Raw genomic sequence first — 17,805 nt, 5'->3', positions numbered from 1 at the left:
GATGAGACCAAAATGGAGCTCTTTGACATCAACTCAACTCGCAGTGTTTGGAGGAGGAGGAATGCTGCCTATGACCCCAAGAACACCATCTCCACCGTCAAACATGGAGGTGGAAACATTATGCTTTGGGGGTGTTTTTCTGCTAAGGGGACAGGACAACTTCACCGCATCAAAGGGACGATGGACGGGGCCATGTACCGTCATATCTTGGGTGAAAACCTCCTTCCCTCAGCCAGGGCATTGGAAATGGGTCGTGGATGGGTATTCCAGCATGACAATGACCCAAAACACACGGCCAAGGCAACAAAGGAGTGGCTCAAGAAGAAGCACATTAAGGTCCTGGAGTGGCCTAGCCAGTCTCCAGACCTTAATCCCATAGAAAATCTGTGGAGGGAGCTGAAGGTTCGCCAAACGTCAGCCTCGAAACCTTAATGACTTGGAGAAGATCTGCAAAGAGGAGTGGGACAAAATCCCTCCTGAGGTGTGTGCAAACCTGTTGGCCAACTTCAAGAAACGTCTGACCTCTGTGATTGCCAACAAGGGTTTTGCCACCAAGTACTAAGTCATGTTTTGTAGAGGGGTCAAATACTTATTTCCCTCACTAAAATGCAAATCATTTTATAACATTTTTGACATGCGTTTTTCTGGATTTCTTTCTGGATTTCTTTGTTGTTATTCTGTCTCTCACTGTTCAAATAAACCTACTATTAAAATTATAGACTGATTATTTCTTTGTAAGTGGGCAAACGTACAAAATCAGCAGGGGATCAAATACTTTTCCCCCCCACTGTATATCAACATAACCTGAAAGGCCACTCAGCAAGGAAGAAGCCACTGCTCCGAAATCGCCATAAAAAAAGCCAGACTACGGATTGCAACTGTACATGGGGACAAAGATCATACTTTTTGTAGAAATATCCTTTGGTCTGATGAAACAAAATTAGAATTGTTTGTCCGTAATGACCATCATTATGTTTGGAGGAAAAAGGGACTGGTGTACTTCACAAAATAGATGGCATCATGAAAAAGGAAAATTATGTGGATATATTGAAGCAACATCTCAAGACATCAGTCAGGAAGTTAAAGCTTGGTCGCAAATGGGTCTCCCAAATGGACATTGACCCCAAGCATACTTCCAAAGTTGTAGCAAAATGGCTTAAGGGCAACAAAGTCAAGGTATTGGAGTGGCCATCACAAAGCCCTGACCTCAATCCCATAGAAGATTTGTGGGCAGAACTGAAAAAATCATGTGCGAGCAAGGAGGCCTACAAACCTGACTTAGTTACACCAGCTCTGTCAGGAGGAATGGGCCAAAATTCTAACTTATTGTGGGAAGCTTGTGGAAGGCTACCTGAAACGTTTGACCCAAGTTAAACAATTTAAAGGCAATGCTACCAAGTACGAATTGAGTGTATGTAAACTTCTGACCCACTGGGAATGTGATGAAGGAAATAAAAGATGAAATAAATCATTCTCTCTACTATTATTCTAACATTTCACATTCTTAAAATAAAGTGGTGATCCTATCTGACCTAAGTCACAGAATTCTTTCTATGATTAAATGTCAGGAATGGAGTTTAAATGTATTTGGCTAAGGTGTATGTAAACTTCTGACTTCAACTGTACATTTAACCTCTTATTTTTGACATTATATCTCCATATATACTTCCATTCATTTTTTAAACTGGTACAAGGGGACATTCCGACAAGGCTTATGGGAATCCTAGAGCAATACAACCGACCTGTACGTGTTTGTGAGAGGGCTCATATTAGTGTGTAGCCCCAACTGTTTGGACGCTCCAGACAGAAGTTGGCAGATTGGCTGTACCGACTTCAGATGAGTCCCAAGACGCTTGTTGGGATCATAGAACAAAACGGAGAACGCCAACATGTTTGTGAGAGTCTCACCTTTCTATAAAGTGATTTTTGGGTCATCTCAAACACTACTCTAGCTATTCCACCTTTCACTGCAGATGTGGAAGTGTGACATTGGCGGATGTGTTGGATTGAGACGCATCCAATGCAAAAAAAAACATATCTTTAGTTTAAATTGACACATTTTGCTGGGATTTTTTTATTGCACTATCTAGATTTCTGCGGGGCCATGGAAATCGCCTGTAGGGGGTAACTACTACTCCTACTTTGAATGTTGTAGATATCAATTTCCCCATCAACAAACACCCATAGCAAACTTATTACATTTGAAACTTCACATTTCTCTAGTAGGGCCCTATAGGTTATTTATTGGAATGAACTATATCAGCAAATTGTCCATGATAAGTGGTCGGTTTGTTTGGTATCGATACCTTTTGGTTTATATTCCCAGCTCTAGTTCGTAGTCCTGCTAATAATCAATGTTCTATCTATCTGACCAGGAAAACATTTCAAGAAACTTGTAAATCAGGACAGCATATTTGTGACATTGAACCCATTTTTTAGGCTTCACAAAGTCCCTGCCTTTGTGTATTGAAGATTGGACACCCCCATGAATGGCAGAGTGATAGAAAACCAGGTTTAATATGCTTTCTTGATTGTATCTATCTCTTGAAACAGATAGTGGGAGCTATTTCCTCTTAATAAGGAATGGCATGAAATAACATCTGAGTAGTTGAATAGCTATATAGAATTGCGCATTTTGTGTATATTAGAGTTTCAGGCTACTTCTCTGTGATGTACCTACATCAATGTCTTGTCACAGTAACTTCAGAATATGCACAGTTACACTAGATACAAATTTGTACTGTAGGTTCTGGACTGATGTAACATGGAAATTATGGCTTTAGAAAATATTCACTCACAGAATATTAACCTGTCAAACATTGACGATTAAGATCCAGACTCTCTCTCAGCTCGCTGCTGTTGGGCTGTATTGTCAAAAGAAAGTAGAACACTTTACCTACAAAGAAATCGGTTAACTCTTTGTTTTCTCCCTCAGGGTGGAGGGAGTTGCCACTCAGTCAGCCCAACGAAAGGTTTCTTCACCCGGGGACCCTTCAGTCGGCCCTCCAGTCCCAAGTCAGCCCCTGTCAGGACCAAGAACAGCCCAGGCTCCCCCAAAACCATCTTCCCCTACCCTTCGTCCCAACAGGACTCTCCACCCAAGTCGTCTCGTCGCCTGAGCTTCAGCGGCATCTTCCGCTCCTCCTCCAGGGACTCTACCTCTAACTCCACCTCCACCTCTCCCGTCAACGTCAAGCTCTTCTCCAGGGCCAGGAAAGGTAAGGCCAGTTGCTCTGTGTGTAACAGGGTTGGTTCACTGTACCACGCTCGCATGATCTGTGACCTTCTCTGAAACCTGGAGAGTTGTGTTAGCTCCCCGACTTAATGCCTAGGCTTTAGCTCAAAAGGCTAATATAGTACAGTCGCACTCGGGAAACCTGAATTCGAACTCTGGTCAGTCACATATGTGCAGTATGTGTCTGAAGGGTGGGAACGGAATACAAACAACAACATGGCTCAAGTTGTTCCTCTGCTGCTGTGGTAGTTAGTGTTTGTGTACTTTTAGGTTGTTTTAGTAGATGGAAATGCCTGCAATGTCTATTGGGCAAGTGGTTGAGGGGGTGATGCTCGTTCCTGTTGGTTGTGACGGGTCAACCCTGTGGATATGCTGCCATATGGGTATGATTGTGATATTCATCCTCATTTGATACAAAATAAGTAATTTAGTTGCGTTCGATCATAAAATTCATTTTTCTTCTATAGTCTACAGCAGGGTTCCCCAACTGGTGGCCCGAATTTGGCCCGCAGGTGGTTTTATTTGGCCCCTCAAGTTCTCTGAGCAAAAAAAAATATATATATATATTATATTATTATTATATTATTATTTTTTATTTTTTATTGTTGGACATCAAATCAAGTTTATTTATAAAGCTTCTTACATCAGCTGAAATCTCAAAGTGCTGTACATAAACCCAGCCTAAAACCCCAAACAGCAAGCAATGTAGGTGTAGAAGCACGGTGGCTAGGAAAAACTCCCTAGAAAGGCTAGAACCTAGGAAGAAACCTAGAGAGGAACCAGGCTCTGAGGGGTGGCCAGTCCTCTTCTGGCTGTGCCAGGTGGAGATTATAACAGAACATGGCCAAGATGTTCAAATGTTCATAGATGATCAGCAGGGTCAAATAATAATAATCACAGTGGATTTCGAGGGTGCAATAGGTCAGCACCTCAGGAGTAAATGTCAGTTGGCTTTTCATAGCCGATCATTCAGAATATCTCTACCGTTCCTGCTGTCTCTAGAGAGTTGAAAACAGCAGGTCTGGGACAGGTAGCACGTCCGGTGAACAGGTCAGGGTTCCATAGGCGCAGGCAGAACAGTTGAAACTGGAGCAGCAGCACGGCCAGGTGGACTGGGGACAGCAAGGAGTCATCAGGCCAGGTAGTCCTGAGGCATGGTCATAGGGCTCAGGTCCTCCGAGAGAGAGAGAGAAAGAAAGAAAGAAAGAAAGAAAGAAAGAAAGAAAGAAAGAGAGAGAGAAAGAGAGAGAATTAGAGAGGGCATACTTAAATTCACACAGGACACTGGATAAGACAGGAGAAATACTCCAGATATAACAGACTGACCCTAGCCCCCGACACATAAACTACTGCAGCATAAATACTGGAGGCTGAGACAAGAGGGGCCAGGAGACACTGTGGCCCCATCCGACGATACCCCCGGACAGGGCCAAACAGGCAGGATATAACCCCACCCACTTTGCCAAAGCATAGCCCCCACACCACTAGAGGGAATACTTCGACCACCAACTTACCATCCTGAGACAAGACCGAGTATAGCCCACAAAGTTCTCCGCCACAGCACAACCCAAGGGGGGGGGGCGCCAACCCAGACAGGAAGATCACGTCAGTGACTCAACCCACTCAAGTGACGCACCCCTCCTAGGGACGGCATGGAAGAGCACCAGTAAGCCAGTGACTCAGCCCCTGTAATAGGGTTAGAGGCAGAGAATCCCAGTGGAGAGAGGGGAAACGGCCAGGCAGAGACAGCAAGGGCGGTTCATTGCTCCAGTGCCTTTCCATTCACATTCACACTCCTGGGCCAGACTACAGTCTATCATAGGACCTACTGAAGAGATGAGTCTTCAATAAAGACTTAAAGGTTGAGACCAAGTCTGCGTCTCTCACATGGGTAGGCAGACCATTCAATAAAAATTGAGCTCTATAGGAGAAAGCCCTGCCTACAGCTGTTTGCTTAGAAATTCCAGGGACAGTTAGGAGGCCTGCGTCTTGTGACCGTAGCGTGCGTGTAGGTATGTACGGCAGGACCAAATCGGAAGGATAGGTAGGAGCAAGCCCATGTAATGCTTTGTAGGTTAGCAGTAAAACCTTGAAATCAGTCCTTGCCTTAACAGGAAGCCAGTGTGGAGAGGCTAGCACTAGAGTAATATGATACATTTTTTTGGTTCTAGTCAAGTTTCTAGCAGCTGTGACAAAAGCATGGATACATTTTTCTGCATCATTTTTGGACAGAAAGTTTCAGATTTTTGCAATGTTACGTAGATGGAAAAAAGCTGTCCTTGAAACAGTCTTGATATGTTCGTCAAAAGAGAGATCAGGGTCCAGAGTAACGCCGAGGTCCTTCACAGTTTTATTTGAGATGACTGTACAACCATCAAGATTAAAAGACTGTAGAAACACCAGGAAATCAGCTCCAATTGATTTTAATTTAAGAAATCTGTTCCCAAGTATTCCCACACAAAATATTTTTTATTTTAAATTGAACCTTTGTTTAACTAGGCAAGGTAGTTGAGAACAAATTATTATTTGCAATGATGGCCTACACCGGCCAAACACGGACAACTGTGCGCCGCCCTATGGGACTCCCAATCACGGCTGGTTGTGATACAGCCTGGATTCGAATCCAGGGTGTCTGTAGTGACACCTCAAGCACTGAGATGCAGTGCCTTAGACCGCTGCACCGCTCGGCAGTGTAATAATAGAGAGACACGTGATCGTATACAAATGTAAGCAAGGTTTGAAATTATTATGTTTTAGTCAAGCATTATATCTGTTTGGGCTTCTTTTTTAAAATGTATTTTTATTTCACCTTTATTTAACCAGGTAGGCTAGTTGAGAACAAGTTCTCATTTACAACTGCGACCTGGCGAAGATAAAGCAAAGCAGTGCGACAGAAACAACAACACAGAGTTACACGTGGAATAAACAAGCGTACAGTCAATAACACAGAACGTTCTTGCAGTCAATTTGCAGTCTACAAATTATTTGTAATTTTGTTCCAGCCCCCCGACCATTCACTCAAGAAAAAAAAGGCCTGCGGCTGAATCTAGTTGATGATCCCTGGTCTAGAACAGTGTTTCTCAACCCTGGTCCTCCAGTACCCCCAACAGTACACAGTTTTGCTGTAGCCCTTGTCAAACACACCTCATTTAACTCATTGAGGGCTTGATGATTAGTTGACAAGTTGAATCAGGCTGACAATAAAATGTATGCTGTTGTGGGCAGGGGCGCAACTTTCACTGGGTACTTTCACATGCTGAAATTTCATTTTTGGACCCCTCAGTTTTATCATTTGAATGTGATACAAAATGAGGCAACGGTGTGCTTTAGGACCATGCGGCTACGAGTGGTCGGGAAGGCTGTTTGGAGTGTTTATCCGACTGGATAAAAAAAAATAGATAATAATAATAATAATGTCCCCCCCTCTTCTAAAACCAAAGGTGCGCCCTCGGTTGGGGGTACTCCAGGACCAGGGTTGAGAAACACTGGTCTAGATTTGGATATTGTTGCTGTCAGAGGAGATGGTGTTTCTGGGGGGCTGATGTTGGACTTGCTAGCCTGGTGGATGTACGTTCTGTCTCTCACCTCCCACACATTTATGTTGACTTGCAGTTGCATCCCTTTTCATTTGCCTCCTCATTTCAGAGTACATGGTAGAGCAACATGAGTTTAGTGTTTTAATTACATGCCTTTAGATCTCTGGAATATGACTGTTATTTTGGCATTGTCACGGCTTGGCGAGAGACCCTCCTTAGGGTGAAGATTTAGTAATTGAATCACTCAGTTTTAGCTAACTTTTGTTATATTATTGATATAAGCCTGCATGTGCTGGTTGTCATTATAACTGACGCCTGTAATGATGGATTTTGCATCTGTGCAGTATGAGAGCATTATTACAAGACTTACTAGAGACAAATTAATCTCCTAGAAACACGCAACCATCCATGTTGTTTTTTTCACACGTACCATCTTAAAGGCAATGTTGTTTTTTTCACACGTACCATCTTAAAGGCAATGTTGTTTTTTCACACCTCACCCTATAGAAGACTTAATGAGTTGTTTAGTGATAGTTTGTCTTCATGATTAGCTTTGTGGGATTAAGCCAGTGCAGAGGCCCTGCTTTGCTTGAATTCATTGAGCTAGATCTATGGACTGCGTTCATTAAAAAACAAACCAGTCACAGGGACCAGTTTTCCTTTTCAAGGTATCTTATAATATCTACTACATGTAAATTACATCATTGGGATATGTACAGAACATGCACACATTGTCTGTCTGTTGAGAAGAGTAAGATTACTTTGACATTAGGGTGTAATGGTTATGGAGACTGAAGTCCTCTAGACCATCTATGCTAGTTAGATAGAGACAGATTGTTATCCAGTTTTCCAGGCAGTGTCAAATGCCTCCAGAGCAACATTCAGGCCCTACTAACTGTACTGTATTACATTCCATAAAGTTGACTAAAATGTTTGCTTACTGACAAGAGTGTAGGAGTAGGCAGCTCCTGTTTTTCAAGGCAGCTCTGCAGCTGTTAGATTTTGTTTGTTTAATCTCCTACAGTTTAAAGACATTGGCATTCGTTTTATTTGTCACAGTTTTTAGCCTACGTCTGCAGTTGGTTGTTTTGTTTTGTCTGACTTCAAATGGCTAATTCTAAAAAGGATCTTGTGTATAACTATATATTTATTTAAATAAAATGGGTTTTTTGGGGGGGGGGGATTTCTTCATAGTTACAATGTAAATTTTGATTGAAACCTATTGCACACTTTATATTATACATTCAAATATAACATGGGAAGGACTAAAGTGATTCCTGCTGAAATCTATAATCTGTGCTCTATCTCCAAGTTGTTACAGTTTCCACTGCTCTTGTCACTATGTGTTATTGTACCTGAGATGGTGTGAGGTGTTATTGGCTGAAGCTGATAATAATAAACCAGAGGTCATGGGTGTGTGCCATGGGTATGTAGTTTTACCAGTGGAGGCTGATGAGGGGAGGAGTAAATGGAATGGTATGAAACACATGGAAACCACATGTTTGATACCATTCCATTAATTTCGTTACTAATAGCCAAAGAGTTTTACTATGTTTTTTTCCAGTCAGTCCTACAGAGCATGTATTCTTACAGTCTTGGTTCTTGACTCTTGAAGTGGAATTTTCCACTTCTCCACCTACTGGATAAATAAACAAACTCAATTATTGGCTTTTGGGAGAATATGTATCTCAGATGAATAGAGAGAAAATAAAATACATTTGATCATACCCTGACAACATCCAGTGGTTTGTTCGGCCACTAAATACCTCCGTTTTCTGACTCTTTTCAAGAAAACATTGTGATTGTTGAGGGAGATTCAGTGTTTGTAATAGGTTTGATAAAAATTCTTCAAATCCAAGATGTTACAGATGTAGGATCTTAATTTGAGCCAGTTTGCTACAGCATGTCAGCGACCCATGTCATCCAAAATGTTATACTATTGACTCATCTGTCCAAAGAACATTCTTCAAAGAGTCTTGATGTAACGGCCGTCGTCAAAATTAGACCAAGGTGCAGCGGAGGATGTGTTCATCTTGAAATATTTTAATGGACCGAATGAACACTTACAAAATAAACCAAAAACGACCAGCAACAGTTCTGTCAGGTTACAAAACTAAACAGAAAACATTCACCCACCAAAACCCAAAGGAAAAACAGGCTGGCTAAGTATGACTCCCAATCAGCAACAACGATGTACAGCTGTTCCTGATTGGGAGACATACCCGGCCAAAACAAAGCAATCCCAAGCTGCTCCGGACTGGGAAACCCACTGGAGGTCTGGTCCGAGGAGGAGGCACAGGATAGACCAGGATGGGGAGACCCACTGGAGGCCTGGTCCGAGGATGAGGCACAGGATAGACCAGGATGGGGAGACCCACTGGAGGCCTGGTCCGAGGAGGAGGCACAGGATAGACCGGGCTGTGGGGGAGCACTGGAGTTCTGGTGCGTAGGCTTGACACCCCTACTCCAGGCTGAATGGCCACTCTAGCCCGGCACGGGCGGAGCACAGGCATAGGACGAACTGAGCCCTCCCAGCGCCCTGGAGACACAGTGCGCAGAGCCGGCGCAGGATAGCCTGGACCGAAACGGCGCACTGGAAACCAGACGCGCTGAGCTGGCACAATCCGTCCTGGCTCGATGCCCACTCTCACATGGTACTTGTGGGGGGCTGGCATGTAGCGCTCCGGGCTATCAACGCGTACTGGGGACACCGTGCGCTTTACCGCATAACACGGTGCCTGACCAGTACTACGCTGCCTCCTGTAAGCACGGGAAGTTGGCCCAGAATTCCATCCTGGCTCTGCCACACTTCCCGTGTTCCCCCCCCCAAAAAATGTTTTGGGGCTGCCTCTCGTGCCTGTTGCGCTCCCTTGCCTCATACCACCGCCTCTCAGCTTTTGCTGCCTCCAGCTCCTCTTTCGGGCGGCGATATTCCCCAGCTTGACTCCATGGTCCCTTTCCGTCCAGTAATTCCTCCTACGTCCAGGAATCCTGAACCCTCTGCTCCTTCCTCTCACGCTGCTTGGTCCGTTTATGGTGGGTGAATCTGTAACGGCCGTCGTCAAAATGAGACCAAGGTGCAGCGGAGGATGTGTTCATCTTGAAATATTTTAATGGACCAAATGAACACTTACAAAATAAACCAAAAACGACCAGCAACAGTTCTGTCAGGTTACAAAACTAAACAGAAAACATTCAACCACCAAAACCCAAAGGAAAAACAGGCTGCCTAAGTATGACTCCCAATCAGCAACAACGATGTACTGATTGGGAGCCATACCCGGCCCGAAACAAAGCAATCCCAAACATAGAAAAACAGACATAGAATGCCCACCCATGTCACACCCTGGCCTAACCAAAAATAGAGAACAAAAAACCCTCTCTATGGCCAGGGTGTTACACTTGATGATCATCCAGGTGCTTCCAGGTGCTTTTTGACAATCTTGAGTCAACTTTCTGGATGAGATGGGTCTCTTTATGTCTGCAAAAACCAAACAATGTATTCCACAGTAAGAACCTCATACCAACGGTCAATCATGGTGGTGGTAGTGTGATGGTTTAGGGATGTGTTGCTGCCTCAGGACCTGGACGACTTGCCTTAATAGAAGGAACCATTAATTCTGCTCTGTATCCGATAAATCTACAGGAGAATGTCAGGCCATCCATCTGTGAGCTGATGCTGAAGAACAGCTGGGTCATGCAGCAAGACAATGATCAAAAACATACAATCAAGTCTACATTAATTTTTTATTAAAACATTTTTTTATTGAAGTTTTGTAATGGCCTAGTCAAAGTCCAGACTTAATCCTAATTGAGATGTTGTGGCAGGACTTGAAATGAGTAAATCATGCTTTAAAACCCACAAATGTCGCTAAATTAAAGCAGTTCTGCATGCAAGAGTGGGCCAAAATTCCTCCACAGCGATGTGAGAGACTGAGCAACAACTACAGGAAGCGTTTGATTGCAGTCATTGCAGCTAAATGTGGCACAACCAGTTATTGAGTGTAAGGGGGCAATTACTTTTTCACACAGGGGGATTGGGTGTTGCATAACTTTGTTAATTAATTAAATAAAATAAGTATCATTTTTTTTGGTTATTTGTAAACTCAGGTCCCCTTTATCTAATATTAGGTTTGGGTTGAAGATCTGATAACATTCAGTATCAAAAATATGCAAAAATAGAGAAAGGAGGCAAATCATTTTTCCTTCTAGGATTTATTGTTATCCTAAAAATCCTTAGTCCTTGCCGATGACAAGCATACCCATTACATGTTGCAGCCACAACCATGCTTGAAAATATGGAGAGTGGTACTCAGTGATGTGTTGGATTTGCCCCAAACATAGCACTTTGTATTTAAGACATTAAGTTAATTTCTTTGCCACATATTTTGCAGTTTTACTTTAGTGCCTTATTTCAAACAGGATGCATGCTTTGGAATATTTGTATTCTGTACAGGCTTCCTTCTTTTCTTTCATTCAGGTTAGTATTGTGGAATAACTATAATGTTGTTTATCCATCCTCAGTTTTCTCCTTTAAAAGCCATTCAACTCTGTAACTGTCTTAAAGTGACCATTGGCCTAATGGTGAAATTCCTGTGCGATTTCCTTCCTCTCCAGCAACTGAGTTAGGAACGACGCCTTGATCTTTGTAGTGACTGGGTGTATTGATACACTATCCATAGTGTAATTAATAACTGCACCATGCTCAAAGGGATTAAAAAAAAAAAACCTATCTACCAAAAGGATTAAAAATTAAAAATATAAAAAATATAAATATAGGACAAAACACACATCACGACAAGAGAGACAACACTACATAAAGAGAGACCTAAGACAACAACATAGCAAGGCAGAAACACATGACAACACAGCATGGTAGCAACACAACATAACAACAACATGGTAGTAACACAACATGGTAGCAGCACAAAACATGGTACAAACATTATTGGGCACAGACAACAGCACAAAGGGCAAGAAGGTTTAGACAACAACACTTTACACAAAGCAGCCACAACTGTCAGTAAGAGTGTCCATGACTGAGTCTTTGAATGAAGAGATTGAGATAAAACTGTCCAGTTAGAGGCTCAGAAATCAAAGAAGGGCACCTATTGGTAGGCCGTCATTGTGAATAAGAATTTGTTCTTAACTGACTTGCCGAGTTGAATAAAGGTTCAATAAAATAAAATAAAAATGGATATCTTTACCAAATCTTTTCTAACTGGTATTGTTCCTAAATATTTGAAAATTGTCAAAGGTATCCCCCTCTGTTTGATAATTGGACCTTTGTTATTCCTAATCTATATCAATGACCTTGCTGCTATATCTACCATGCCATACTAATCTATATCAATGACCTGCTGTGTCTTCTACCATACTGATCTATATCAATGGCCTTACTGCTGTGTCTTCTACCATACTAATCTATATCAATGACCTGCTGTGTCTTCTACCATACTAATCTATATCAATGACCTGCTGTATCTTCTACCATACTAATCTATATCAATGACCTTACTGCTGTGTCTTCTACTTCTCATTCTCTTTGCTGAGGATACCAATTTGATTTTATCACAATGATTTTGATTCACTAATTAATTAAGCTAACTCATGTATGGCCACATTTTCTGAATGATTCCAGATAAAAAAAAATTGCTTTAAATGTGAAAAATCCAACTTTGTTGTATTCGCTAGTAAAATTAAGAAGTATTGTAAAAAAAAAAAGAGCCAGAATCTAAATTGGTGGGAATGAAATGGAACAAGTCACATCCACTAGATTCCTCAGAGTTCTAATTGATGAAAAGTGATCCTGGAAAGATCATATTCAATTTGTCTGCAGCAAAGTGATGAAATCTGTAGGTATCATCAGAAAGATTAGTGGTTTGGTTCATCAGGCTTACTTCCTAACTCTATACTACAGCTTCATTTACCCATATCTCATTTCCTGTAATATTGTCTGGGCCAGTACATATGCCTCATACCCACATACATTACTCATCCTACAAAATACATTTGCTAAACTAGCCACCTCCTCTAACTACCTGGCTCCATCTGCACCTTTGTTTAGTAAACTCGATATCTTGTCTATTTACAACATTAATGTACACCAGTTATTAACTTTCATCTAGAAATACTCATACCTCCCAGACAGTTTACCTTTCAATGGATTCTTCCAGGTTCATTCTGAAATTATCTATATAACACGAGACACTGCAATAACCTTCACCCTCCCTACTGCCGCACCTCACATAGTCAATTCTATCAGATACAGAGGTACCACACTCTGGAATTCTTATCTTCACATTGCCAAACCTCATCATCCCTCAATAACTTCTAGCGAAGACTGGGGGTCAGCCTGATAAACCAAACTACCCAATAATCCCCTCCATGTAGCCAAACTCTCACACTCGCACACACACACATAATCAAACATGGTGTTTCTTGTATACTGACTATATTATGTACAATTATAATTCATATGCTTTGTTTAACTGATTGAACAAGCTTTTTTGTTGTTGTACTTTGTTGTATATTTATGGTGTGGTTTTATATCAGCCCTTTTTGGCTTCCAACCTCACCTGTACACCATTTTTACCAGTTTTTTATCTGTACTGTTTGGTCTCACTGATTTTCTTTGGTGCAAATAAATAAAACCTAAAAAACCTCATCTTTGTGGCATTGGAAAACCTCCATGGGCTTTGTAGTTGAATCTGTGTTTGAAATTCACTGCTTGACTGAGGGACATTACAGATAATTGTATATGTGGGGTACGGAGATGAGGTAGTCATTTAAAAATCATGTTAAACACTATTATTGCACACAGAGGGAGTCCATGCAACTTATTATGTGACTTGTTAATTCACAGTAAACGTGTTGAATACTTATTGACTCAAGACATATCAGCTTTCTAAATTTCTAACCATTTCTAAAAACATTATTCCACTTTGATATTATGGGGTATTGTGTGTAGGCCAGTGACCCAACATTTCAAATGAATCAATTTTAAATTCAGGCTGTAACACCATTTTTTTGTTTTTAAGTCAAGGTGGTGTAAATACTTTCCGAAGGCACTGTACCTATTTACGAATGCTGTTCATTGACTACAGCTCAGTCTTCAACACCATAGTGCCTGCCAAGCTCATCAGTAAGCTCGGCCCTGGGTCTGATCCCCTCCCTGTGTAACTGGGTCCTTGACTTTCTCACGGGCCGACAGCACCTCTTCAACCTCAAGAGGCTAAAATAAATGATCTTGGCCCCTAAGACCCTCACGAACGTCTACAGATGCACCACTGAGAGAATCCTGTCATGCTATATCACCGCCTGGTATGGGAATTGCACCGTACGTAACCGCAGGGCTCTCCAGAGGGTGGTGCGGTCAGCCCAACCCATTACCGGGGGCACACTGCCTGCCCTCCAGGACATCTACAGTAACCGGGGACACAGGAAAGCCAAGAAGATCGTCGCCCTGTTCACCCCGCCCAGTACCCTGCCCTGAGCCTTAGTCACTGTTCTAGCCGGCTACCACCGGGTACTCTAACCTGCACCTTAGAGACTGCTGCCCTATGTACAATACATAGTCATTGAACACTGGTCACTTTAATAGTATTTACATGATGTTTTCGCCACTTTATATGTATATACTGTATTCTAGTCATGGCTCATCCTTTATAACTACTGCTGTACACACCTTTCTATTCATATACTGTTCATAATGTCTATACACACCATTATATGTATATATAAACCGGATAATTTGGATACTGGATGCTGATTGGCTAAAACAGCATTTAGCCGTGTGTATGTGAGACGGTATACCAAGACTATGACGTTTAGCCTTTTCACCTTGACATCATTGCGCCTTTTCACCTCTATAAAATGGCTACATTAACAATAGTTGGGCATGCCAATGTAGAAAATAAGCGTTTAGATGAACTTCAGAGAAACCGAAAAGAAAAGAACATTGTGAAACAGATAAAGTGGGCACTTGCCTGCTTCACTGACTGGTGTGAAGAAAAAGGGATACATTGTGAGTTTGGGAATACACCAAAAACGGAGCTGAACATCATTCCATGGGACTTTTATGGTTCAGTGAGAAACATGAATGGCGAATAAAATGGGATTAGCAGCTACACTGGACTCAGAGCTGGTTTGAACCGACATATCAACGACCCCCCTCTAAATTTGTCATGGAGTATACAGAAAACAACCGAATTCCCAACGAGCAACAATGGGTCTGTTGGCGTAATTAAAAAGTTGAAGAAAGAGGGGAGTGACAAAGCTGCCCACCAGTGAACGGCTTCAATATGGTATATAACTGTTAGTTAGCTAGCTAAATCATTCTAATGTAACCTGACAATATAACACGTAGCTATGTAGGCCTAACTATTAGCTAACATTATTTTGTCTTATATGTTTCTGGTACACAAAAGAGCCGATGGGAGTGAACACCCTCAAAACAATGCTGACAAGATCGGCAAAAATAGCTGTCCCGTCGCAGATTTACACAAACCACTGCCCCCGAACCACCATGATGCAGAAATTGTCTGATTCTTCACTAGAGGCATGAGACATACTGTCTGTCATAGGACACAGATTTGAAACGTCTCTTCAAAGTCACTGGAGGCCAATTCTGGAAGGGAGGAAGCGGTGGAGCACTATTCTCTCTGACAACACAGCAGCATCTCCCCCAGCTAAAAAGAACAACATCCATTTCCTGCAGCGTGGAGCCAACAAACAACATGGGCAAGCCAACAACAAATGATAACATGGGACCATTTTTGGATTCGTACACAATAAATGGTAACATTCAGATCAACATGAATAAATAATTGGCATGTGTTAGTCACTCTAGAAGAGGTGCTAATGCTCGTTTGTTGCATACATTTAATGCAAGCTTACTAGCTAACCTGTGGTTGTTGCATAGCAACGAGACTTTTGTCCGGACTACTTTTTCTGGCGGAATGTATTTATTATGAATCTATTTATTAAAGCAACATTTTGAATTTAGATGTGTAGTTCCTTGCCATACTGTGTTGGCAACCGGTTTATAAAAGCTAAGGGCTGTATCCAGGCACTCTGCGTTGCATGTAGCATAAGAACAACCCTTAGCTGGGGTATATTGGCCATATACCACACCCCCTCGGGCCTTATTGCTTAAATATATTTATATTCCGGTCTCTGACATTATATAAAAAAATATGGATTACAGTATGTGTGTTGTTTTTATTTGTATTGCTAGGTATTGCCGCAAAGTTGGAGCTAGAAACAAGCATTTCACTGCACCTGCGATAACATCTGCAAATCCCTTCCTTTCTCCTGTCTCACATTTAATTTGGTGGTTGCACAGGCACCTGCTCAGTGGGCATCGTTCTGGCTTTTTTGTGCTGAGGCTCAGAATTAGAAGAATAGTCATCAGAGATGTCATGATTCATTTCTTCCCCACCGTCTGAGTCGTTTTCACATTTTGCAGCGTTAACGCAGTATGGGCATCCATTTGTCTTGGTCTTGTTGCCAATGTAAGATATGCACATTCTGTGTACTCCCAGTAGGTCAGAGTAGACTGATAAAACTGCTTGGATTCGGTGGATTGATAGGGTTCATACCATTTTCTGATTATAATTAGAATATACCAATACAATAGAATGGCCCACCCTGTTCTTCATTTACAATTGGTGATTACATAATTATGCATCGTTCGCTTCCCTTCACTCATCAACTCACCCATTCTCCCCCATCATACTTTACTTAACTCATTTAATCTGTTGTTATACGTGTGAAATTAGTTTCGGTATAGTTTAGGTTAAGTTTCCAGGCAATTATTTGGATGATTATCAACTGGCCACGGCACCTTCCACTGTCGGGAGAAGGAGGGACAACGGGGAAAACCATTCAGAAAATGACATGCCCTTCTAAACGTGGTTATATCCAGTTCTGTTTGTGATATTAAGATTCTAACAATGTCAGTGTGTTATATAGACTTATTTAGGAAAAGTCGGTGGGTAGCATACATTTTTTTAAAATTAATGAGCAGTCAAAAGGAATGCTTTAGCAGTTCTAGTGTTAAGAAGTAAAACACAAAATACATTTGTCATTATACTTCTTTAAAGTCAGAATTAAACAAATTGTTTCTACAGTAAGTTACAGTTGAAGTCGGAAGGTTACATACACCTTAGCCAAATACATTTAAACTCAGTTTTTCACAATTTCTGACATTTAATCCTAGTAAAAATGTCCTGTCTTAGGTCAGTTATCACCACTTTATTTTAAGAATATGAAATGTCAGAATAATAGTAGAGAGAATGATTTATTTCAGCTTTAATTTCTTTCATCACATTCCCAGTGGGTCAGAAGTTCACATACACTCAATTCGTATTTGGTAGCATTGCTTTTAAATTGTTTAACTTGGGTCAAATGTTCTGGGTAGCCTTCCACAAGCTTCCCATAATAAGTTGGGTGAATTTTGGCCCATTCCTCCTGACAGAGCTGGTGTAACAAAGTCAGGTTTGTAGGCCTCCTTGCTCGCACACGATTTTTCAGTTCTGCCCACATATTTTCTATAGGATTGAGGTCAGGGCTTTGTGATGGCCACTCCAATACTTTGACATTGTTGTCCTTAAGCCATTTTGCCACAACTTTGGAAGTATGCTTGGGGTCATTGTCCATTTGGAAGACCCATTTGCGACCAAGCTTTAACTTCCTGACTGATGTCTTGAGATGTTGCTTCAATATATCCACATAATTTTCCTTTTTATGATGCCTTCTATTTTGTGAAGTGCACCAATCCCTCCTGCAGCAAAGCACCCCCACAACATGATGCTGCCACCCCCGTGCTTCGCGGTTGGGATGGGGTTCTTCGGCTTGCAAGCCTCCCCCTTTTTCCTCCAAACATAATGATGGTCATTATGGCCAAACAGTTCTATTTTTGTTTCATCAGACCAGAGGACATTTCTCCAAAAAGTACGATCTTTGTCCCCATGTACAGTTGAAAACCGTAGTCTGTCTTTTTTAAGGCGGTTTTGGAGCAGTGGCTTCTTC

At 41.8% G+C, this 17,805-nt stretch overlaps 1 protein-coding gene across 4 annotated transcripts in view; it reads left to right on the top strand.

The window, feature by feature from the left end:
• Positions 1–17,805, top strand: part of prkag2a (protein kinase, AMP-activated, gamma 2 non-catalytic subunit a) — a 149,629-nt gene that overhangs the window by 26,804 nt on the left and 105,020 nt on the right. For all 4 annotated transcript variants that reach the window (XM_029693818.1, XM_029693791.1, XM_029693807.1 and 1 more), the window contains exon 3: positions 2,936–3,218. In XM_029693818.1, the coding sequence (XP_029549678.1) occupies positions 2,936–3,218 (283 nt within the window). The remainder of the gene's footprint in view (positions 1–2,935; positions 3,219–17,805) is intronic.

The sequence above is a fragment of the Salmo trutta genome, chromosome 2, assembly GCF_901001165.1.
Source record: "Salmo trutta chromosome 2, fSalTru1.1, whole genome shotgun sequence".
Classification (NCBI taxonomy): domain Eukaryota; kingdom Metazoa; phylum Chordata; class Actinopteri; order Salmoniformes; family Salmonidae; genus Salmo; species Salmo trutta.
This window is presented reverse-complemented; position numbering and strand designations above follow the sequence as displayed.